This window comes from Limanda limanda, chromosome 11 (genome assembly GCF_963576545.1).
Source record: "Limanda limanda chromosome 11, fLimLim1.1, whole genome shotgun sequence".
Classification (NCBI taxonomy): domain Eukaryota; kingdom Metazoa; phylum Chordata; class Actinopteri; order Pleuronectiformes; family Pleuronectidae; genus Limanda; species Limanda limanda.
The window spans coordinates 16,539,446-16,566,270 of NC_083646.1; the positions used below are offsets into that span (position 1 = coordinate 16,539,446).

The window sequence follows — 26,825 nt, forward strand, 5'->3', positions numbered from 1 at the left end:
CTCAGATACTATTCTTCATGCAGAACCTGAGCAGTACACAACACAGTGTTCTGTTGTTGCTGGCTTTTCTTTCACTGGTTAGAAAATTTGGCCTTAAAAAAAGCCCTGAGAGGGGAAATGCAGATTTTGTCCTCTGCTCGGCCCTCAGAGGGTGCGTGCAGTGACCTGGGAGTTGTGTGTAGCTGTTTCCAGCGCAGCAGTGACAGAAGCAGGAGAGATGGAGGAAGTATACCAGATGGTGGATGTTTGCCGCTGTTGAATCAAAACTCTGACCTCATTGACAAGAAAAAAGAAAAACTGTCAAACCTTTTCTGTTTGCATGCTCAGCCCTTGTTCCCTGGACCAATCAGTTAGTCATTGCAAAGATGCAAAATTTGTGTGAGTACTGTAGTGTGTATGTGTGTGTGTGAATTGTATGCGTGTGTGTGTGTGTGTGTGTGTGTGTGTGTGTGTGTGTGTGTGTGTGTGTGTGTGTGTGTGTGTGTGTGTGTGTGTGTGTGTTTGTGTGTGTGCGTGAGTGTGTGTGTGATTGTGTGTGCATGTCGGTGCTTACTGTTATGGAAGTTTTCTGGAAGCTGGTGAAAGGAGAACTCCGGCAGCAGCTGATGTCTTATGCAGAAGATTTTAATGTAGACTTGATGCATGAAGGAGACCAGAAGGTGAAACAATACACAACTGCTAACAGAGTAACATGAGTAATTGTCCCCCCCAAGTCGGAAGATGTCTCCAACAGCATCCCAGTATATCTTCCTCTACTCACCCATTCCAACAGCACATCCATGAATGGCCAGAGTTGCTAAATCACATTGGGTCCTTGCGTCTTGCCACTGATGAAATACACAAAAGAGTTGAAGTGGGTGAGAGTTGAAGTTGGTGCCTCTCTGTCTGGAGCATCTGAGTTAGATATGAAAGTCCCTGAGCGTAGACACTACAATGCATTGTTGGTTGGCCCTTTATCTGTAACCTGACCTGTGGTACTGCTTAAAGAGAGAATGGAGTATTCGTGGAATTTGGACAGGCACTATTCTCCTGTACATATATAATGTTAAATAAAATATACATTATGTATAGTGGCATATACAGTAATGTGTGAGGATGGTCAAAAATGCATCAACACTTAAGTTCATCGTTACTTGTTGTAATTGATTTGGTTGATTGGCTGACAGTGTTGGTCAATACCAGGACACATCAAAACATTGAGCGGACATTTACAAAGATCTTGCACTTGCTGTGTTTGTGTGTGTTTATACACGTGTGTTGGGATGCGTCTGTGTGTTTGTGTGGTGTGAATGTGAGCCTTGACGACTGCCAGGTGAATTAGTATGAGTGAGTGTTGGCCAGTAATTTCAGGTTTAATGAACAGTGAGCGAAGCCAATGATGAGAAATCATTTATTTATAAACAAAAGAGAGGATGAGATGGTACAACCTGTTTTGAATTTAAAAACAGATAAATTATCCAAACCTCCACTGCCGTCACCTCAGCCCGCTGCTGCTGTTGATGCTAATCCAGCTTGTCATAATCATCAGCCACTTTGGACTAAATGGAGCATTGAATCGTGGAAGATGTGATGCGCAGGAGGCTTTCTAATTTTCCCCTTGTTATCGTCTGAGCACATGGTTAAAGGTCTTTCATCGTAAATAAACAAATATTTACTTTAATTAACGGGAACATGGGTTAATAATGACTTTTAAAACATAATTGTCTAGAGGGCTTGGAAGGATTATTAAAGCATCACTCTGGTTAATTCAGTTCACTTTGCACGCATTTGCCAAATGACACATGGGTGTGAGAACCACACAGAAAAGACTGCAAGTGCAATACTTTGCAGAACCTGAAGTGACTCAGGATTGATATCATGGAACAAGGGTGTGAATTGCGTCTTCTTTTTCCTGAAGAAAATCTGCCTCAAGGCTCACTTATGCTCAACAGTCCAAACGGAGTAGTCCCACCAAAAATCACGGAGACTTTGACTCTGCACTGGCCTCTAGTGGATGGGTTGCTTAACAACCCTTCCAATGCTAGTAGCCACGTGGACAGGTTGCATCGTAAAGGCAGCAGAAACGAGCCCCTAGTGGTTAAAAAAGTAATTTGTTTGAACTACAATTAAACTTGTCAGGAAGTGAAAGACATCCTTTATCCGTCCAAAATATTTCATGAAAATCTGTTTTGTCGTTTTTCAGTAATCCGGCTGACAAACAGAAGCACATGAACAATGAATATGAACCTCCTTCTGGTAGAGGTAGTAATCGGAATTTCTGTTCAATCAATATACATCTAAGTCAAACTCATATCTGGACATTGGACAGGATACATTGAGTATATTGTATTTTGAGACCATTGCTCCTTTCACCCTCTTTAAAACATGTTCCACCAGAGAGTTACAATAAGCATCGTCAACAATTTGGGTATTCATTTTAATTATGTCTTAATTTACTCCAGAGAACAGTCTGACTAACCTCTGGGCTTGTTCAAAACTGCTCGTGTTTCTTGCTTTGTTGAAGTCATGCTGCGTTTAAACACCAGGGTCAATAATTTAGTGTTTAATTAGAATTCATTTGTCTTTAACTTGGCCAGTGTAATGATATCATGAATAATAGGAGAGACAGACAACACTGAAACAACTCAATTACAGGAGTTATCCTTTAAATTCAGTATTGACTAGCCAGTATATTAGCTGTGACCTAGACCTTGAAATGGTGTGTGTGTGTGTGTGTTACAATAACAGACGCTGGCAGTCGATATTTCTTCCTTGTTCGACGTCAATCATCTCCTGCAGAATTAGTGGAGGATTTTTTGGTGAAAATTTCTGGCTGGCAAGCATGAAAAATACGGGGATGAGGGATCATCCAGAGCGCTTAATATTCAGTGAGTCCTTAAGAGAGATTTCACACAGACACCCACACACACTCAGACACCCACTCAGAAACACACACACACACACACACACAATGCAGCAGAGAGATAAGTGTTGGGAAAAAAAGGCATCGCTTACAAAGGTAAAGCGATAAAAGAAAGAACAAGGTGTTGAGCCACCAAAGGACGACAGGAGTACGGGCTGCACAGTAGAGGAGAAGATAGAGGATAAAAGAACAGAAGTGGAGACAAGGGAGGAGGAGAGGAGGGGAGGGAGGAGAGATTTTAAACCCAAGGACAAGAAGAAGAGATGTAATAAAAGAGAGGAGTGTTGTATGAGAGCGGCAGAGGAGATAAAAAAGAGCAGAGAGGTGGAACGAAAAAAAAGAGTGGATTTGGGTTAAGTGCTACCTCGATGAGCAGAGTAGTTCTTGTACAGACAAGACCCCGACCACATCAAACGACACGTGCTGCTGCGCTGACTAGGCACCACAAAAGCACACACACACAAACACACACACACTAACACACACACACACACACACACTTCCGTCATCCCTCGTGTACAGTATGGCAGCTATCTCGTAGTGACAGAAGTTGTTATACATAAATCCAGAGTATTAGTGAAGCTGTACTGAGTGGAGTCAGTATTGGGTTAATCTTGAGAGAGGAGTGGGGGTGGGGGGTGGGGACAAGGAATTAAAATGAAGGGAAAGGAAGCAAAAGGGACACAAAGAGATGTACGGTAAAAGGAGGAGAAATGGATGGAAAGATGGGGATGACCAAAAGAAGAATAAAGCAGGTTAAAGAGAGGTGGGAAAGAGAGAGAAGGAGAGAGGAAACAAAAGACAGAAAGCCCAGAGAGGACAACGGACATGAAGCGGAACGGATGAAGACAAAGTTGAATATGAGAGATTGTTGAGCAAAGAAAGAGGAAGAATGGAGGAAAAGTGAGAAGGGAGGAGGAAGAGGAGCAGGATGGGGAGCCAGATCAGGACGTGGAGAGATAAAGAAGAAGAAGAAACTGGAGGGGAGGGGATGGAGAGACGAGATGAAGTAAAGCAGAGGATTGGACAGTGAACGTCATCACTGAGGAGTTCCAGCTCGCATTCACCGCTGCTAATCCCGGGAAGAGGCTTCCCCTCTCAAACCGAGACGTCAAACTGTGCTCATATCGCTTTAACCCAGTTAATTCCTGTTCAGACTAAAATACATTTCTGGTTCACACTCCCCCACCGAGTCAGGACTAAGACCCCTTGAATGAAGGGTCCAGATGCTTGAGGAGGGCATGTTTTAAATATCATTAGTGAAGGGATTTCTATAATTTCCTTGTTCCCGTGGTGGATTGTGGCTCAGACTATTTACTGGAGCTTGAATTTGTTGCTATAGCAGTCCCCTCGAAAGTTCTGCCAAATGGCTGGAGCTTCATTTACTGCTTGGCAGGGAGCTTGTGCGAGGATCTCACTGACTCCGGCGGTGTAACTCATTCAGATATATGGCTCTGGGTGGTGCGTGATAGAGTATTATGATACAAACGTGGAAATATACTCTGTATGTTCAGAGCAAAGTTTAAGCAATCTCCTCATGGTCTCTACAGTATTTTACGTCAAATGTGTTTTACGAAAGCATCTTGGCACCTTGACTCAGTGTGTGCGTGTGAAACTTTGAGCTCTTGGACGAAATGTATGCCTGTATGGTGGTAAACAAGAACAGACGTGGTGGTTAGTGAAATGTAGTTTACATCCAAGACACTCGTGTTCCGTGAGCCTCCACAGCTATTGGAGCTATTATGTCCGTATTCATTAATCCTCGTCCCTGTCTCTGGAAAAGCCTCCAGCTCACAGACCTTGACGTGTATTTATAGAATGAAAGAGAGTCATAGTTGGCCATTCATTTTTACATCATTTTTTTTTATCACGGATCAGTCGGTGTGTGCATGTGTGTGTGCATGTGTGTTCATTGAAATGCAAAGCAAAGATCGAGGTACTCGGTCCAATTTTCCCCCTGTTATTAGCGGCCCCGTCTGCCAACTCATTTCACATACTATCAAGCACACGCTCAGTGATACCGGAGCAATAATCTACCCGAGGTACACACGCGGCGGAAATTATTCATGGATTCGAATTGTGCAGTGTAATTAGACCGTTTCATCCTATGCATTTTGAGCATATGACATCTGGCACGGTGTGACTACTTAAGGGAACGAGCGAGCAGAATTGGAAAACGGTGAAAGCGCTGCACAGCGTGTCTCTGCAAATCGATGAAACAGCTTCAGATGATCCGATGATGAAAAGTCATCGAAGTCGTCCTCGTTTGGAAACTTGAGACTCAATTCTGCTTTTCACTTTTGTGGCCTCTGCTGTAAAACTGAAGCCAAGTCATAAAGTTGTGAGGTGATAAAATTACAACATTTTATGGATGTTTGGAAATAAAGTCATGGTCGATTTAATTAAACTGAATATTTAAGTTGTATATAAACATACTAAAGCTTTGATTATAGTAAAACTAGAGGAAGTCTACATTTGATTTTATTATTCACTGAAATCTACTTATATTTTGCTAACTTTTTTCACGCCTTTCTTTAAAAGAAGCTAAAAAGAAACCTAGTTAACACACTGGTTGAAGGATCAACTTAAATAATAAAGTGATGGCTCCCAGTAGAGCACATGCACACAGTCCCTTTAAATTCAATAAACTCAACACAATTATAGACGTGAGTTACCAGAACTTTTTCATGCAGATCCACATATTGTTATCCGGGAAATGGGTGAATATCTTGCAATGTTCACGAAAGTGAAAACAATCCCGATTTACTGTTTTGTTTTGGCCAATTTCCGATCCTTCAACTAACTTTCATGGAAATCCGTTTCGTTGTTTTGCCTAATCCTGCTAAATCACAGACAAACACCAATTTCTGTCATTTGTGGTAATTAACCAACCGAATTTCCAATTGAGAAAAGAATGAAAATCCAAGTACAACTCAGGTTTGTCAACATAATATCACTTGTTTTTTCTGTAGTTACTTTCCCCTTAAGCGCCTGATGTACAGAGTCTTTACATGTCTGCACTCACTAACCTACAGAGCAGCGTCTGTAGACTCAACGATCTATAATGGGGGTCAGTCGCTCACGTCTGAGGTCCTTTGAAGTTTATTCTTATAGGGATTATTGTCATTACAACGTGTATCTCATTATTCGTACTCCCTCAGCACTTAAAAGCACAGGGTTTTACTCTGCTTCCCACTTAGAGATTTCCACAAATTCTTTCTGCGGCTGAAATGCATCCAGTGGGGGAAATTAATCAGAACTTGTCAGGTTTTCTTAGAGACGCTCCATTTTTGAGACGATGGATTGAGTTCAAAATGATTATAGAGAAACTGGGATTTTTTTAAAACCCATTCAGTTTATTATCTATTGCAAAGTATGAAAAAAAACAAAATAAATCCACCAGTCGTTTGAGGTTACTTCATGGCTCCAAAGCCAGATCCCTACTGACCACGCTTAGTTTGACATACGAGTGCTGACAGGTAAAGAAGCTCTACACTGGCAGGACATAATGGTGTCCGCTCCCTCGTAGAAACTCTGTAGAAACATAATATAAATTAGTAGATTGTGTTGAACTCCTTGCAGATAAACTAACAATATAGCAGGACGGTGAAATGGTGATATGTGTCACAGACATAAAGTTTATGCTGGTGACTGTTGTTCTCATCTGAGGTGAATGTGTAGGATTCCACAATACGACATTGTGGTCTCTCTCTCTTTCTGTGTTGCCGCTGTCCATTCTTTTCTTTATTTGTCTGTCTTATTGTCTGTAGATTAAAAAGTCAAATTCTCTTCTTCTTGTGTTTGTTAAGAAGCCACAGACCCCAGGCACAAACACACAGAGAATGGCTGCTGTCACCATTTTTCTGTTTTCTGTCAATCATGACATTTCATCCTGTTTTGTATGGATAACTAATTAATTAATTAAAAGAAATTGATATGCTTAGGCTTCACTTTTGGGAGCATCATGTCGTATATACAATCAATGGTTTAATATGTATGGATAAGATAATGAAGAGAATTTGACTGGAAATAGTTTAACCTTAATGTTTTATTTTTTGTTTTGATCTGAAGCAGATTGAACATGAGCTTTGTGCCACACTGACCTGCTCTAGGTGTCGCTCTCATGGTCGTGGCAACTTCAATATTGAAATTCCCTCATCTCTCTCTCAGTCTTTCTGTCTTTCTGTCCCTCTCTAAATGAATTTTCTTTATAGTTGAGTTTTTAGTTTCTCTGTGTTTCTGTGTTTCACATAAATACTGACAACGTGTGCTTATTGGTGGCCGGGACATTTTCAATTAAAATCATCTCCTCCTATCAGTATGTACACATTTATTTCAAATCATCTCCTCACTTTATTGAAGCGGATTTAAAATGTGCTTTTATGTTTTTCAGTTCCAGCCCCGAGGAGGCTGCGCTTCAAAGTGCTGAGCTCAAGCAAACTCCTTGTTTCATGGAGGGAGCCCAAAGGAGACTTTGACAGCTATCTGTTCCTCTACAGCAGTATACCAGGTAGGAGGATTTTTCTGCACGGATACACACACACATACAAAGACCACACACACACACACACGCTGAAAAGAAGGGTGAGTTGAAGTAGAGTCAGTTGACTTTTTGGGGGAAAGCATCTCATTATGACTTGGGTTTTCTGTCTGTCAGGAGGGATTATGTAATTTGCTTCTTATCAAAGCTCCTGTGAAGGGATTTCGCTCTCCTGAGATACGGAGGACTCAAAGTTTGTCCTGCACCTCTGCCAAGTTTGAGACAAAGGCGTATTTTTGCCGTGCACCTGGAGCCTGTCAGCAGATCTGAAAAAGGGTCTGACGGGAACACAGAACAGTAGGCGCTAGACACTGATTCTCGTGATGGGGTTCAAACCGGGACAGCAGCAGCAACATTAGTCATTCATTCAGAATCAAACAATTATTACTGTACGGAGTTGTAGTCCCGCTTATATCCTGCATCTGTCAGGAGCGGATCATTGGACAGACACGGGGCATGACCTTGTCTCTCTGTGTAGTCAGTAATCACCCTAATCACCGCTGACATCTCCTTCATCATGTTATCACAGCGCACCTACTTTCACAGTCATGCATCTCCCCTTACATCAGTTCCTACCGCCGCACCGCTGCTTGCATTTGTTCCAGATTAGTGCTGCGCTGTGCTGCAGACAATTCTTTTGCTGGCGTTGTAAAAATGAATAAGTGGGACTGAATAAGCTTTCAGTAACATAAAACTCGTTTTTCGCAAACAACCCCTTGCGACAACCGTCTGGCCTGACAATTTCTTGGTGCCTCTGACAATTGAAAAGAGAACAAAAACTATAATTTACAGGAGTGCAGCAGTAGTTTGCTGCATGGCGCTCAGCAAATACAGCAAAAAGAAATTCACTGCATCCTCACTGGGACACCTGCCCTGTGACCTGATGTTTAGTCAGGTCTGCCCGCTGAGTGGGAGGAAATGAGCGACAGGCACAGTAAAGCTTGTTTTAGACGACAAAGGGTGCTGTCAGAGTGGCAGCTAACCTTTTGGTTCAACATAATGTTCTTTTTCTCCTCAGAGGTTTTGTTAAAAAAAGGGAACAGCTTAAGTGCAGCTGAGTAAGGATTCAGTTTTTAGGTCAAAGCAGAATATGACTCACAGTTTTTGGTTGTTTTTTTCCCACCCTGGGTCAATTTCGACCTCATTTTCAGATCGTATACAAGTAACCCATGTTTTATTGCAGCATTAGCCTGTGTTCCTGTGTCCAGTTTATGGCAGTGCATACATTAATATAAAATAAGTACTTATTTAATTTATGTTCAGTAGCCTGCCAACAGTTCTGAACTGAAATTCAAATTGTGTGGGTTCTGCTGAGTGTACTTGCATATTTGTGAAAGTTAATAAGAACAGAATTATATATTTTCATCTCAGTGGACAAGAAGCCAAACACTTTTTTTAACTCTACGCAACTGCAACCTTTTGTTTACATGTTTCTGAAACTTTGTTGTTGCATAAAAATTGGGTTGAAGCGCTGAAAGATACAAGAAGTGGTGTGGAAAGACGTTTTGATATCTGAGGTTAAAGATAGACTGTAGAACTTACAGCAGCAGTTGTACAGCATATAGGAGGAAATCAACATGACACAGTTGAAGCACATTTAGGGTTGATGGGCAAAGTCTGTCTGAAAATTGCCGATCATATTTCATTATAATATTAAAATCTTTTTTAAATATCACATATGTACCTTTGTGTGAACGCATTTGCCCTATCTTTAACATGTAAAATGTAGTCAGCCAATACACAGATGATAATGTCCTGTAATAATGTCATTCTCAGAGTGATCCAAAGTTAACAAATACATTATTAAATAAAGAATAAGGAAGAAGATCTGTGCACTCACATTTTTATTTTTGGTAATTGTTATAAATTAAATGTAGTCATAAAATGATTGAAGTTTTGGGGCTCCCTGCATGTGTACAGCCTACTCACAGACTCACTCACTACACAAATTCCCAGATTTGATTGGCTGAGGGGTATCACGTGAGATTATTTATAATGCATGCAATTGGTCTAAATTTCTTGGGCCGCTAAACCACCAGTTCAGGAATGGCTAGAAAAGCTGCGCAGGCTCAAATAGAAATGCTTTTTCAAAAATTGACCAATTGACTCAATGGTCTATCGGTTAAAAGTCCAGGTCCGTCTGGGTGCGGTGTTATGCCAGTCTGACAAAAAGTGATAGTTCTTCAGCAGAAAGCTGACTTTTATGAGTTGGTTTACCGCCTTAAATATATATTAATCTTGTAAAAAGGACTGGACCTGCTTCAATTTAGGGAACCACTTAAAATAATAGAGTCCTAAGGATAATTGCAAGGCGATAATTGCTTTCTTTTCATTTATGACCCATCTGCAAATCAGGATAATTACAGTCTTGTTTCAAAACATAAAAAGGATATAAGACCTAAAGTACCAATCACATATACACATCGGAAACAATTGCATTGCTTATAATCAAGGGGTCTAAATATCATGATTGATTACACTCTAAACTGCAAACACTTCTTTGTGATGGTTAATTCCACAAAGAAATTGGTTTACCTGCCTCTGCCTGCTGCACCTGAGCACTCCGGAGATTTCTGTGTTGATATTAAACGATCTGAGCAGAGAATCGTACATTTTTGTGAAAGTCCGGAACAAATTCTCCACACATACTCCGGAGGTCATGTCTCAAAGCGGTTGAATTCAGCTGATGAAAACTGACAACTCCTCTATAAGATTTTTACCAAATACCCGGCAAGCAAAGCAGCAAGACGGATTGTCCTTAGAGGAGTATTCCAGCCATTTTAAATCTCTGGAACCAGTTTTGTTGGAAGGATCTTTTTGGGGTACCAAACTGATTGTGTGGGACAGCTTTAAATGTTTTGGACCTGGGTCCTTATCCCCTAAATCAAAAAAGTAATTTGGAGCCCTCTCTGCTTCAGCTTGGTAGCTAGCTCCCTTTCTGTCTCTTCACTTATCTCTCTGGTCTGTCCTCCCACTCTCTCATTTTTTATAGAAGATTTGGTTTAGGTTAACAAGAGGAAAGACATCAAGGAATAACTAGCTGTTTTGGTAAATGTGCATTGGACTAACTGACCAACAGGTGTTACTCCTATAACAGATGGAATATTACAGTTTTGGCAGGTTCTTCTCCGCGAAAAGGATGTTTTGTTAATCACAACGACAAAGCTGATGTCATATCATTAGTTGACTCTAAAAATAGTGAAAGTAAACATGGAAAGACTGAGGAGTGTAACTGAAAACAACAGGTGGTGGCCCAGGGAGGACACGAGGCCGACACTGGGAAGGATTGTAATCAGTTTGGTTTCGGAGACTACATTATAAGTCACATTGGTTTGTGTTTGTTTTAGATTATGATTATTTGTCTCCGGCATTTTTTGGCAGTATTTTTTGCTCTAGCCTTTAATGCATTTGGCCACGATATTGATGAACATCATGGCTGTGCTGCCTGATGGTTCTACCAGGCCTGTTCTGCATCTGTGATGAAGCATTCTTGTGATGCAGGAGAAGCCATGAAATTCCTGCCAACCTTTAATTATTTACTCTGGGTTAAAACGATTCTGACAACAGCTCAGAAAACAAGTACAGGATCAGTTGTATGCTGTACTCGTCCAAAAAATCTGCTTAATTAAACTTAATATGGAGGAAGATGATGATTTTAATGAGGTTTCCACAACTGAGTCATTCTGCATGTGAGCAGTTCATCGTGGAAACAAATGTGATCAACAGTAATGTTGTTTGAGCTCAAGTCCTTCGAAACGGGAAATTTAATTTAACAGCCTCAACTGCATTTAAGGAGTATAACATATAAAAATAAAAATAAGTTTCCAATCCTTAATTTGGTACCTTCCAACAGTGTGCTTTAAGAGGAGTTTATACTCGTTACATTTTGTAATAAACTGAATTAGACTGTGGTGGTTAGTGATCTTCTCAGGGGCTTGTATTTAAAGCTATGCTACTGTACTGCTGGTTCCAGGTTTGTAAGAATGAGCTGTGCACTTGTCATGCTGTGACAAAGTGAACGGAAGTCGTGCTATTTGACAGTGGCTTGGTTCACCTGCTCACACTGAGGTTCCAGTTGGCGGTGTGAGCTCTGATTCATGCTTTTACCCCACCTGACCTGGCATCCCCTTCAGTAGGATTTATCTCCTGTCTCCTAGAAGCGGTGTTAGTCATCACCCTGCAGGGACAGACGACACACACACACACACACACACACACACACACACACACACACACACACACACACACACACACACACACACACACACACACACACACACACACACACAGACTCTACTGATGTCCCGATTGATTGCAGGGTCAGAATTAAAATGTGATAATGTAACTTGTTGGCCTAATGGGGATTAACTGCATAGGAAAGACACACACACTACCACACACACACAAACACACACACACACACACACACACACACACACACACACACACACACACACACACACAATCACACAAATAGTTTCAGAATCAACCTCTATATTTTTTGGGCTTATAGACTGCAATGCAACAATAAATGTATTATTTGAAAAATGAAAAAAAACAATATAACCATAAAACAATATTTACAAGGATTTGTTATTTAAAAATAGAAAACGACAAATTCATCAGAATAGTTTATTTGTCCTTTTGTACTTTTAACTTTTTGTGAGGGTGCACTATGTATGCCAGACAAAGACAGAAGTACAAAAGAACGACAAACAAAGAATAAAAGGTTGCGACCTTGAATGTGATGTTTTCCTGCCTCCAGAATGGAGAATGTTAATGAGTCTCCTGCTGCATTAACTTTGTTTGTGGCTCTGTTCTGACAATTCTAATATATTTAGCTTCCAAGCAACTGAAACCAGCAGCAAGATGATGAAAAACATGGCTCAAGATGTCCACAAGCCTGACCTTTGATCCTCCTCTTCCTCTTCTTCCTCTTCTTGTCAGGTGGTCAGCAGAGGGAGATCATTGCGTCTAAATCGGACACTAAGGTGTTGATAACAGACTACAGCTCCTCCAGAGGCTACAGTGTGAGTGTGATCGCTGTCAAAGGCAGTGAGCAGAGCACGCCTCTTCAGGGCAGACTTAAAGGTTGGTTCATGTTTTTTCTCTCTGTATTGTGTTGCTCATACACTCTGCTCTACTGTACCATACTCTTGCTCTATTCAACATTGAAGTACAGCATGTACTACTTTACTCCCCAAGGTTACTTGACACAACACTGCTACTCTATTCTCTCAAATCTCTTCTGCTTTCTCCTTGTATCCTCTTCATTAAACGCTTCACTTCCCCCCTTCTCATCCATTTATTTCCTCTCCCTTCTCTTGAACTCAACTCCTCCTGTTTCCTCTTCTTCCCTCTCCGTCCTCTTTTCGAAATTTCCTTTCCGGTCCTAAACTTTCCTTTCCTATACTATCTGAAAAGTTTATTTCCTAAGCTTTCCTAAACCTTCTACAGTGTACTGCCTCTAACTTGTATGTTCACCTCTAACTTGTATGTTCTCATGTTTTCTCACATTTCTTTATCTCCTCTCCTAATTTTGTTTGGTTTCCTTTCGTATCCTTTGCTTTCTACCTATTCTCTCCATATTTTACTCTATTTTACCTTTCTGGATTGACCTACTGTAATATCTATGTTTTTATGTGAGTGCCTTCTTACATATCAAATTATGTAAGGCTTGCTGCTAACATGACATTGATCCGTTCTATCAGCTGCAGCCCAGAGAGGTGAGAGTGACGGCGGAGACGGGACTGAGCCACAGAGGCTGACTGAATCACTTGCACAGCCAGATAATGCCAACGAGATCTCTGGAGGTAGGACACATGCACACAAACACTGTTTCCAGGAGAGGAAGGCCGCGCACAAATCCTGACCTCACATGAACGTATAAATAAAGTGAATTTCCTCGGAGTAGCGCCCCGGCTTAAAGAGTCTTCCAGTCAGTTGCCATAGCGATGTTTGGAGGCAGGAAAAAACAGCTGTTGGTGCCGTCTCTAGCACCGGTTTCATGCATCACAGAGCCAAAAATATGAGTCTGGTGATTGTCCGTGACCAGTTGGATGTCACTGTAGAGTTATTGTGCAACCAGTTAGCGGCTATTAAGGCAAAAACCCAGACAGACGTGGGCCTGGTGGTCTACTCACCCACCATGTGTGAGTGAAGCAAAGATGCCAAAACTGTCCGCGGCTCAGTGGTGAATCATTCACTGTGGTGCTCTATGGAAACTCTTTAACATACTCTGAGCTGAGGGATATGAGGTGCCTGTGTCTAATGGTATTAGGCGATGAGTGACCCACTCTGTCTCACTTACGTATTCGTTCTCGCCTGTTAATTTAACGATTTAATTTGTTCGTAACCAATCTCTATGAAGAGATTGTGATGTTAATGAATCTGGAGGCGAAGGACAAGATTTTGTTTCTTGTTTGACCAATCACATTGAGCAGGCTGGGCCCACAGGTGAAGTCCATGCTGCGGAGCTCATCGACCGAAATGCATCGGCTATCAACTTTTGAATTAATCCGCATTCATATTGAGATAGCTATTAATAGTATAGCTGTCAGTTTTTCCAAAATTCATGTGCAAACTCATTTGATATGACAAACAATTGGTTCAAATACATTTGACTACCTCTTCTCAGATGCTCTGGTGTCATGTTACCACTCAGGACGGCCTTGTCTGCCAGCGTCCTCCATTTAAAGTAGTAAAACATATCACTGGCCCTGATAGTGATTGACTCTGTTGGAGACAAAACACTTCAGACAGTCTGATGTGCTTCTAGACTGTATATTTTGAATATGAACAGGTCATTAAGGGGTCGAACCCCCCCCCCCCATTCACATATTCGAAATTTTGAATAAAAAGCAACAGCCCTAGTTTACAGAGAATAGCCAAAATATCGTCTGCAGCCTAAACAGCTAGACATAAATGATCGCTGTTTGTGTTTTGTTTGGAGAAACCTGCGTTTTGTCAAAGTACTGGCTGCTGCCCCTGGAGATGGTCGAGGGGCTTCGAGCCTGGTTTGTTACTGAAGGTGACGTTTGTTCTTTTGTCTGGCAGCAGCCAACTCTCATATTTGAATGTCTGATATTTTTTTAGTTTATATGTTATGTGAGAGAAGAGAGGAACGCATTCATTTTCATGATTGAAAGTGCGCCTGCATAGAAACTTCCCTTTATCTGTTGATTTCTTTACCATGACTGTGAGTTCCGCGGGAAATCTTCGACTGCAGAGTAATTGATCATTTGTAAAGTGTTTTCCTGTGTGTGTGTGTATGTATGTGTGTGTGTGTGTGTGTGTGTGTGTGTGTTTGTGTGTGTGTGTGTGTGTGTGTGTGTGTGTGTGTGTGTGTGTGTGTGTGTCTGTGTGTGTGTTTGTGTGTGCGTGTGTGTGTTTGGGAGTCAAACCCGTAGATGGCAATTTGCAGACTCAGACCAGAACATTGCTTGCGACTGAATTTGAGAATCTAATTGCTGCTGTTGTGTGACTGTTTTTTATTCAAATGTCACTTCCTGCAACATTTGTAGCAGAGCTTTGTACTCTAATGTGCAGGCAGAAGACAGAACCTTGTTACTCGGCGATTGGACGCTTCTTATTAAGTACACTTGCTTCTGGCTGGCTTATTATTTGGTTTTAGTTTGGTGATCATTTATCATCGGGCACTAAAAGAATGTGGGGGCACAGGAATAATCAGGAATTATTGAGTCTAGCTTTAAATAAGTCCAGCCTCCGGGGAACTGCACACGTCATCATTTTTATGAAGTCATATGTATTATTTCAACAATATTACCTGTGATGCTTTAAGTGCAGTCATAGTTGCTGATGGAGCAAGAGAGGAGCACACCCACACACACAGACACACACAGAGACACACACACACACACACACACACACACACACACACACACACACACAGAAAAATAGTGTGTGTGAGCGAGAGGGGAGAGAGAGGACATCACCGAGCAATTAAACATGTTGTAAAACTTATTTATTGACACTTTGCATCCGTGCATACATAATAAAGTGGCTCTTAGGTGGAGATGAAAACGCATCGATAGTAAATCAATGCAAATTTCATAGTGAGCAGTTAAAGTGGCCTCACCACAATGAATCAGATTCACAGAAATAATGGGTGATTTCCAAACCTACACAATGTTTGTGTTTGTGCAGTCATATAATAAAGGATATTTGGATTATTTATGTAATGATAATATTTTAATGATACAATGGCATCCTTGCAGAAATATGTTCGACCTTATTTATCCTTTATTTGACCAGGAAGGTCCCATTGAGATACATAATCTCTTCTGGTCAAGATGAGCAGCAGAGACTTAGAAGAGTTACAAATCGTAATATAAACGGGGACATACAAACACACAAATATACAAAAATACAGTGAACTTTTTACAAATTAAAGGGACAAAGAAAGATTTAGGAATCAGTGGCTGAAAGCATTAGAACATGATCAAAAATTAATTAATAACCAAAAAATGTATTAAATTATGTTTCTATGAATGAGACAAATAAGTCATGTTATTTTATTTTCAGTGTCCACTGCCGCAATTGTTGTTTTGGGGAAATTCACAGCTGTGCCTCTAGTTACAAACATTACCAAGAAGCTTGAGTCTGAGCTTGTGCGGTGAAACACACACACACACACACACACACACACACACACACACACACACACACACACACACACACACACACACACACACACACACACACACACACACACACACACACACACATACACACACGTGTGTCTGCTGTTCAGTGCCATTCACCATTCATTGTGACAGAGGTGACCTTGATTGGTGTTCTGCCTCGTACCTGTCGGGGATTATATTAATATCCTGTTGTGCTTCAGTGGAATCTGTGAGTGTGTGTGTGTGTGTCTGCGTGTGTGTGCAGTGTGTGCAGCGTTGTGGCTGCTTCTCTTTCTTCCCCCTCTTCATCATGCTCTGTGTGTATTTATACTCCACAATGATAATACCAGCGCTGTATGAAGTCCCCCGCTGTGCATGTGTGTGTGTGTGTGTGTGTTCATTAGCGATGCTAACCCAGGCCTTCACTGCTTTGTTGCAGAGTAGTAATCAGCTGGCTTTTATGTCAGGGTGGATTGTTTACAAAACCTTTCATTAACAGCTGGCTCATATTCACGTCTCTGCTCTGGTGTATATATGTGTGTGTGTGTGTGTGTGTGTGTGTGTGTGTGTGTGTGTGTGTGTGTGTGTGTGTGTGTGTGTGTGTGAGGCAGACATCAGACAAGTCAGTTATCTTTTTGCTTTCCCGCCAGCTGTGCAAAGCAGTTTTCATACAATGGCAGATTATTGTTTAGATAGATTACACACACATACTTATGATTTCTATTTCTGTAAAACCACAAGACACCCATAATTTAATAATACATACGTCTTCTTTCTTTAATACATATTCAAAACGTGAGGGAAAAAGAAGAGACACATATGGCAAAAAAATGTAAAAAAAGATGATTTGATTTTCTCTTCATGAAATATGTTCAACATAGTTGGCCATGGTAGAAATAAAATGCAGACACAAAACAGTAGAAACACCAATGTTTGTGTGTGTGTGTCTGTGTGTACTCATATTTATGACCTCTATAGGACCTTTTTCAACATAAACACTGACCTTTTCAGGAAAAGTAGACCTCACGTCATTTCTGACGTACTAGTTGAGGTAAGTGGTAAGATGTGAATAGTGGTTAGGATACGGTGAGGCATTAATGGTTAAGGTTATTTGGCGAAGCGCAATGAATGGAAGTCAATGCAAAGTCCTAATAAGGACAGCTGCGCAAACCTGTGTGTGTGTTAGCCGGGTGTTTGTGAGTATATTAGCAAGGTGGGTTAAAGTAGCTCGGTGTGTTTTAAAATAGAGGGGAGAGGGCCATTAGCTAAAGGAAGTGTCATGACACTTCCTCCAGCCTCAGTGAAATAACAACCCTTAGCCACCCACTTTTGTTCTAATGACACTCTACAAATTACTTAACCACATCTTACGAAGCATAAACACAAGTTGCCCTGAACAAAATACAGGCAGTCCGATCCTGGGGCATTAAATGCAACTCATTTCCTGTCTGCTCTTGGAGCGTCATTGACTGAGACGCGCTCTGAGCAAACAGCACAAGGTCTTAAAGGGATATTTTTTGCCTTGGTTTGGAGTTTGGACTCTGCCCAAGTTTCCCATATTGATGTCAGTCATTTGCAGGTTTGCACCCTAAAAGTCAACGATTCGAATCATTGGTCGAGGACTCCTGAGTGAATTCTCAGTTAGGAGAGACGTCTGAGGCTTCTTTTTTTTACAGCCAGTAAATCAATCAGTGATCTGTGCACAGGATTCAGCTGCTCAATGCTTGAAGCTGTGAAGAGAATTTCTTTCTTTCTTTTCTCCCTGAATATCCATTTCTCAGTCAGTTGAAGTGTTGAACTTCTTTTCCTTCTTTCTGCGTCATTGTCTGCAGAGAAAAACATGTTAAATAGCTTTTGCTACAACGTTTTAAATGCCTTTGACTACTGTGCAGGATATAAATATCCCTCAAACTATGGGAGAAAAATAACTAAAATTTACTCTGACGCAACAAGGACATCCCCATAGTTTGCATATTTCCCGCTGAATCAGATTCATCTAGGTTATTTCCATGTTTCGCCTCAGTCACTTACGGTACTATTTTATTCTTTCAAATTTCTCACTTGTAGACTGTAATTTAGTGACATCAAATAAGCCTATTGATAAACTCCAGTAATTACTAAATATGCACAGGACTGTATTTCCTTTTACAAGTTATAATTGAAAACTTAAATACAGCAACACATGTGGAGAGTTTTTCTTTACATTGTTCAAAGGGAAGAGGTGGGACACACACACACACACAAACACACACGTTCTCTCACACTCACTGGGTAAATCATAAAACAGCAGGGCAGTGAGAAAATTTCAGTTTCCCTTGTAAAACGTTTATGGGTATGAATCTACCTTACATCTCTAATATCCCAGAGAGAAGTTGCTTCATCGAGAGCACCGAAGTGTGTGTGTATGTGTGCGTGTGTTTGTGTGTGTGTGTGTGTGTGTGTGTGTGTGTGAGTGTGTACTCAAGTCTTAAATTGTCAACTAACAAAAAAGTTTGTCGAACATTTACATTCTTACTTCTTCCTATGAGTTTTATTTCAAAACTCTCTGGGCTGCTTTATCAACTTGCTGCATCGACAGTTCAGTGCTTAGTGAGTCCAAAGTATCAAAACATCTATTTGTTTCAGTTTGGACTGAGGCACAAAGACAAAGCAGTGCAAATTCCATTTTATGCTTTCATACACAGGGACCATATACTGTCAGTTCCAAATGTTGCCATCTTTGTTGACTAGAAACTATTCTAATTTCAACAGCGTCTGTCAATTAGTAACAAATAATTTTTTCCACTTTACACAGATAATCATTGTCCCCAGAGGATGAAGCCTACTGACTTGTAGTAAATAGGATTTCTCCTCTAGCGTAACTGCAAGGTTGATATTGTTGTGTATCTGGCAATTTGTGTTGTTGGTGATTCTACATCCGAACTGGTTAGGCTGCACCCTTACTGCTACGTTTTAATTTGAAAACAGATTATCCATGTTGCATTCTACACTAGTAGCCGAGGCTAATGGCGGTTGTTTTCTTACAGGAACAGGGTCATGTGGTAGGAGCCTGAAAAATTAGCGAAGGTTACGTTGTGACCCAAAAAACCCATCAAGCCGCTGTGAGCGTCTACCGCAGTGTTTCCAAACTTCTTTGTTTCAGAGGCTCTAAGAATCCGGAGTAGAGTGGACACCAGGCATATCCATAGTAGAGTTGTTGCATTTTCAAACAAAAACATAGCTTCAGTTCCCTTTAGTCATGATCATCAATCTTCCTAAAACTTAACCAAGAATATTTACCACTTGCCTAATCCAGACCCAAGCATAGTAGTAATATTTCAGAAAACACTCAGGAGAAGCACTTTTGTAACAGACGTATAGAGGCAATGACAGACGACATATTTGTCATTTAGGTGAAGGACTGGTTGTCATCCCGTTCTCTTCCTCTCCGCTCGTCCTTCATATAAACTTTCCAATAAAAGCAACATTTGGCAGATTTTCTTTTGCCCGTCTGCACATTACAATTTAAAAACCATAGATTTTTATTCCATTATATAACAGTAAAGCTACAACTCTCATCCAGTAAGGAATTCTGCAGCCAATGACAATAAATATCTGTGATTTGCTTATCAAAGCAAGAATAAAATCCATTACAGGTCACCTGTGCACAGCAGTGATATATTTTCATTGGAAATTTGCCCTAAAAAGTCTTTCCTCTAAAACAATAGCCATTATTTTGACAGCTGGGTGAAAGAAGTTCAGAGGACATCTTTGTGTGTGCATGTGCTGCTGGTGTGTCCACGACTGTGTTTGTTCCAAATCCGGGTCAGTAGCCTGCAGTAGTGGAACAGATGGTTGTCGCCCTGCAGCCGATGAAGATCCAACAGATACTGAAACTAAGTTTCTTTAGAGTAATGCTGCATGGATGGACGAAGCCCAGAGACAAGAACAGTTTGTAATAGGTTCCTGTGTAACAGCCAGATAGTTTCAACATGTTTTAACAATTACTCTGTTTTGGTATTTCATTACCCTTCTCTCCCTCGCTCATTAAAACTGCAGATATCAATCAAGTCCTAAGTTACTAACTTTGACTTTGGAGTCAATACCAATCTGCTGGTTGACTAAATAATAAATGGTTGACTTACTTTGTTTCAGCTCCCTGTACATCGAGCAATCGCCAGCAGCAGCACACACACACACACACACACACACACACACACACACACACACACACACACACACACACACACACACACACACACACACACATAAGAAGAAATCACTGAGCAATAAAGGACAAACGCGTCTCCCTCCCTCCATGCTTTGGTGCCTTTTTCAATTCATATTACCTAATAGGATGTGAGTGGAGGGCTGCCGCCCTCCCTCCCCGGCTTTATCTTGAAACCAGCATGCGCACATGGCAGATGAGCGCAGAGACTCACACACACACACACACATACGCAGATTGAACCCAAGGGACAGACGCAGTTAAAGTTGAACTGGAGGCCAATGAGATTCTGTTGACATTCGCCACTCTGATAGTGAAAGGCGATCCATCACGTCTGCAGAGGGTAACAGATACACACCTGGAGAGCAAGGTTTCTGTATTTATAGCTGACTTTAATCCTTCACATTATCATTTATTTCAGCTCTGGCTCTCTGTGTATTTATCACCTTGTTAATTCCCAACTTTAACATTCATTTGATCTTAATCGCTCCATCTCTGTGTGCCTGTGCATAACTGTAAGAGCATTTTGCTTTATCTATGGCCTTATTAGTCTCCAGAATTAGCATTTATGGCCTTCGTCTATCTTAGAGCACTTTGGCCTCCTTCACTCATCAGTCAGCCTGCTGCTCGGAGGCTACACTAGATGTCAAAAAGGTTTGTGGCCAGAGAGATTTGTCACCCGGCTGACAAATAGCTGAAGAGACTGAGTGAGGCCAAAACCAATACCACAAATGAACGGGGACAAATAACCGCGAACACACGCAGACCAGTCTCCTGACTTGTGAGTTATCAGTTCCTATGAACATTACATCAGCTCTTTCCATCTTGGACAGAAAAGAGCCGTGTCACAGCTCCAAGACCTGAATTATGTCGTTGAGGTTATTCACAGATGATGTGAAAATGCACAGTATGAATACGAGATGGACTGTAGCGTGAAGGGCGAAGTAAGGAGAGCGTTAAAAAAGCGTTTTGGGTAGAAAGTATTAAAATACACCCAGATGAAAAGTGAGGTGACAAAGAGCGAGCTCAGGTAAATGGACACTTTGTCTCCATTTGTCTCTTCTCACTAAAACGTTTCTCCATCATCGCAAGTTGTGTTTTATGTTTTGTTTTAGACATTAGTCAAACACTGAATTATATAAATATCATCCTCACACACATGAGACGTGTGTTGAGAGAATTGGGAACAGATCAGCCATCGCTCACTTGTGTGTGTGTGTGTGTCTGTGCCTGTGTGTGTGAGATACAGAGAGGGAGAGAGAGAGAGAGAGAGAGAGAAGGAGTGTGTGTGGTCTATGTCCTTGTCCTGGATTAAGAAAGGGGGGGTTCAAGGCTGAGTTGAGCTAATTGTATGACAGCGGTTAACAAGTGTGTATGTGTCGATGTGCTAATGGTATTTCGGTCATTAGTGGCAAAGACTTCTTAAGTGCAGAGGTCATTTAGAATAATTACTGCCCACTTCCTCCCTGATTTTCCCTCCTGCTCTAGTTTCTGTTCTATCGCTCTTCGTGGCCACAGACACAAGTTATATCGCACCACACTGTTCTGTGGCATGAGCTACAACGAGTCCACTGCAGGTGGAGTTTTTTCCAGTAAAAAATGTTCCTGCCCTGCTGTGCTGCTGTTTATATATTAGACTCACATCTTTCAGATCTGCTCTTTCTCTCTTTTACTTATAGGACACAGTTATTCCTCTCAGCCCCCTCTGTTGTACTTTCTTTATAATCCCTTTATGCCGCTCCCCCCTCCTTCTATATCTCCACTTTGTTTAACTGCCTGACCTTTCTTTACCTCCGTCTCCCCCGTTCCCCCTCTCCACTCCCTCATTTCCCTTATCACCCACTCCTCCTTTTTTCACCCTCCTTCTGCCTCTTGTGATCCCTCCGGGGTTTGAACTCTGTGGTTGACAAAGCGCATCAGACCTGGAGCTTTATTCTGAAATGACACCAGATGCTCTTTTAGGTCGGTGAAATTAACCACATCCCGACTATTTTGAGGACAGACTCATTTTTTGCTTGAGGTTTCTGGTTGAAAAAAACAACAACTGCAAGTTTATCATTTGCGGAGTACAGTCAAAAATTATAGCTCTGTTTTTTGCATATATTCCCCTGATTTTCCAGTGGTTCATAATAACTCGTTTTGCAGCAGTAAATCCTCCTAACACTGTTTCCTGGCTTATTTTCCACCACAGAAAAGCCGACAGGAACCTTTATTTGACTTGATGAATATGTAAATGTGTCAAACCAATAGAGGTTTATGCTTGACCAGGATTCAAGATAAAACTTTATTGTCCGATAATGCAGCAATTAGTGGAAATGTATCTTTCTCTGATAAAGCACACAAATAATAAAGCTGATAAAATAAGAACACGAACCATTAGCAGGAAATATAATTTCAGAAAATACAAAATACTGCAGTTACAGGAGTAACATTTTTTAATTAAGTAAAAGTTGACCGTTGACTATTAAAAAGTAAACATTAAAACATAAATATATGTTGTGTTGATGACTACATTAATATGGACAGCAATATTCAGATAGTAACGCAATCAAGCCAATAGTCTGAATAAGACACAACCCTGTCAACAGCATTTTCTGATTACCCTAACCTGAATAAGGTCATAAACCTAAAATAATAAAATTAAGACATGTAGAGTATTCTGACCTGAATCTCATAATTTTATATGTCTATATGTCTTGATCACATTATATTATCGGATTGGAATTTTCCCTTTTTTTGTGTGACATTACTAACTACTTGACGACACATGTCCTTGGTGTAAATAGAACTGAACAAATAAAAATGTCCTTGGTGTAAATAGAACTGAACAAATAAAAAGAAAGAAAGCAATATGAGTCAGAAAACAACCCAAATGGTGTACGGTCGTACTGTACATTAAACTTCTAGTTCTGAATCTTTATAGACTATGGTCTTTAACATGTAAACAGGAATATGAATGAAATAGCAACTCATATAAATAATCAAGAAAATGTGTTATTCTGAATAAGGTCTGTGGTCGGAATATTGTTGTTCGTGTAAAGTAAGTTAGAGAGTAACAAATTTGTCTATTTGTTACTGTTGATACTGTTGATAGTGATAAAAGACGTATTAAAACAGCATTTCCGTGCACAGGGGTCTCAGTTCTGACAGAAGCAGAGGTAGGTTGGCTTGCATGCAAACTCACGCTCCTGCAGAGTTCATAATTAACCCAGCAGTGCATTATATATTGAAAGAAAACAAGAGCCACACCCATCTTTGAAGTGCTCACCATGTTTGCAAGGAGCTAAAAAATAACCAGGTACGATAAGAGGGGCTCAGCTTTCGAAATTGAAATCCACATGGTTTTTGAAATGTGTGTGTGTGTGTGTGTGCTAGACAGAGATTAGAGGAATATGCACAGACAGAATAGAACAATGCAAACAGAGGCAGGTACTGCAGAGATGGAGAGACAATCAGAAAGGTGTAGAGGGGCTGTGAGTTGCTTTCAGCAGACATATACAGCATCTGTTCCGTCAGAATGTGTGTTTCCAGTGATGTGGACTGTAGAACCAAACAGGATTAAAGATTAGGAGGACGAGCGGGTCTCTGTTGGAACGACGCAAACTGTCTGAAAGCAACTGTGGAATTCAACTTTAGAAACCCGTCGCATCACACTTACTCACACCCACACGTAACTCTCTCCCACTCTCACACTCACACACTGCAGACCCACAGGACGCACACATGAATATGAATGTTTGTCTGTGCTGCTCTGAGGGCCACTGAGCAAACGGCAGGTGTATCAATCTGTTGCCTTTCTTTTGATCGAATGAACAAGTCAATAAAACAAAGACAATCTAGTTTTGAAGCCCTTGTGTGCACCAGTGATTTTTCTGGGACAAACAACCCAGTGGTGTAAACTCCCTCTTTGGGCTGATGTTGGTAAAGTTCTGAAGTTGAGATGATTGATATGGTGCTTTCTTTAGAAATAACCTTTTTTATTCTTGGAAAACAATAATCTGCTCAGTTCCACAGTCAGCTGTTTACGTTACTCTTTTCGTTTACAGCACTGTTTTCGATTTAAGAGGCAATGAACAACTAACAGGTTATTGACAAAAAACAGTTTCTCCTCATGGACCATTTAGAAGCTGTTCTGGACATTACCTCCATGTCAGGGAGTTGTGGTCTTTGCTCCATGTTGAGTTAATGGTTGACCATTAAAGCTCATGTGTGACCTTTCACAATCCCAGGCACCATTAAGAAGCTTGTTTGGGGTTTTGGCTCATATAACATCATCTCCTTCGGCAATAATGACAAGTTAATTACAATCATCCAAACTTAACAAGAGGTATCTTTACTTAAAGGAAACAAGTTATTTAGACACTACACCATAATTCCATTTAGCTGCTTCAGTTTCAAGGTTCTGGTGAGGTGCATGCTGGGTGACTTCCACACTGGGGCATTTCACTGGAACACAAACAGAACATTGTCAAAACTTTTTTAATCCCTTTCCTTATTACAGAGATATGAAATAGGCATTATTTCCCACTTTTGTGAATTTCTCGATGAAATAATATGTGGATTTTATCCAGGATTGTTTTACCTTGGCGGACTGAGTTTCTTGGTTACTTCTCCACACTGAGCCCTGAGGGATACGTGGCTGCAAGAAGCTTCTTCCATGTGTCACTGTCTCATTGTCTTCATGACACACCCATCTCCTCTTGCTCAGCCATCGGTGTTTGCTGCCAGGTTGTGTGATGCTATCATTGAAAATCCTCGGGACATGACTTTTCTCTAGCGACAAGTTCTTACAGCCTGTCTTCTTGCAGGTCCGCCTTCAATATCTTTGGCTGGCAGATGATGCAGATCTTTCTTAGACATCTATTGTGGAAGGCATTGAGTTTGTCTTATGTCTTTGTGTGCCTGCATCTGGAGGTCCAAACTGTATAGCATCAAAACAAAGATTGCATTATATAACAGCCAGTCAGAGCCGGAGAGTGGTGCAGAGGAACACAGCAGAGTCGCTGCCATTGTAGTTAATCTTATCATTATCACCTTTGTTTTTCCTGCTTTGAAAAACGTCTGTTGTGACAAAAGGTCTATACCCTGTAATTCTTAACTAAATCTTCTTTACCACTACAGCTGCCAAAGTATTTAAGTATTATATTTAAACTTATTTCCAAGTCAAATTATAAGAATTGTCTCTTAAAATGTATTATTTCACATGAGGTTAAATAGGTGCACGCCCAAAGTTGTGATATGGAAAACTGTCCGGCAGCGTCAGTACTTCCCTTCATTATGGCTTCATTGGCGCCGTCTCTTTAAATGTGATCCACATCTTTCATCTCACTTTGGTGCAGCACCTCCACGTGAGCCGATGAGATGCAGAAAAAAAGCAGACAGTATCGATTTAAGTTGGACATTTTCTCTGCACCACACAGGAAAATTGCTATATTGAAACATTAGGCTCAGCATGATAAACAGCAGGCAGGAGAAATTGATCTTATAACTCTTCATCCTGAAATGATATATTGAGAAAACTTCTGACACGGGTGACCAGAAAAGACTCATTTCACCCGCTGAGAGATATTATTTCCATTTTCAGCATTTCTCTGAAGTTTGGTTTTCATTCTGACCGGAGTAATAAATCAAAAATCATTTTGACTCCTATTTAACAGTTTGAGAATGAGTGTCCAATTAGTTTTGTAACAAATTAGCCTTATGTCGGGCGTGAAGTCCTCCTCTAAAAGCAGGAATCAGACTCAGGCGGATGAGAATAACGGAAATGTGCTCACTGATGTGGAGAAAGTTGCTGCTACTCTCCATCTATCTACATGTCCGTCAATGTGGCCAAAGTTAATTCCAGACACTGAAACACAATCACACTTAACTTAACTAGAGAGCGATTGGACTGACAGCACAGTCTGTCTGATCCCTGGCTAAGTAGAGGTCAGCAATAAATCAGGAGCGGCTGAGAAGAAACACTGTTAATGAGAACAGGGAGAAACAGAGAGTGTCGAGGATCAGGGCAGAAAAGATTCATTAAGTAAATTAATAAATGTTACCTCCACCAATGACAATTTTTCTTTTGTTAGTCAGCAGCATTACACAAGAAATACTAAGCAGCTTTCCAAGAAACTTTGTGGAAGGATGGGACATGAGCCAAGAAAGAACAAATTAAATTTAAAATGCCAACGCCTGTTTTCTTGTTTTTTTCACTTTCTTTAACATTTCAAGATTCTTTTGACATTTTCCCAGATTTCCCAGGGAATAATTCATAGATCTTGATTAAAAAAAAAATCTGACAGATTACAGTTTTTTCCTATCGTTTTCGGTCATGTACCCATACTATGGTCACTTTTCCCTATCACTTAACACAGTGGGCTTTGGAGACACACACCTCTGCATATCTGTTAACCTTTGGTGCAAAATGCACTACAACAACCACACCACAAACAATGCTGCCATAACTTAACACATGTTTCCTCTCAGAACACTATGACCTAAAAAACACTAACATCTTGAAGCATTGCCAATTGCATATATAAAATG

At 40.8% G+C, this 26,825-nt stretch overlaps 1 protein-coding gene across 1 annotated transcript in view; it reads left to right on the plus strand.

Annotated features, from left to right (window-relative positions):
- The first annotated feature begins 1,781 nt into the window (after positions 1-1,781).
- The window catches only part of LOC133014568 (collagen alpha-1(XIV) chain-like), a 131,388-nt gene continuing 106,344 nt past the window's right edge, over positions 1,782-26,825 (plus strand). Inside the window, exons 1-5 of the mRNA XM_061081833.1 lie at positions 1,782-1,785; positions 1,898-2,047; positions 7,296-7,412; positions 12,390-12,533; positions 13,154-13,255. Of these exons, the coding sequence (XP_060937816.1) occupies positions 1,782-1,785; positions 1,898-2,047; positions 7,296-7,412; positions 12,390-12,533; positions 13,154-13,255 (517 nt within the window). The remainder of the gene's footprint in view (positions 1,786-1,897; positions 2,048-7,295; positions 7,413-12,389; positions 12,534-13,153; positions 13,256-26,825) is intronic.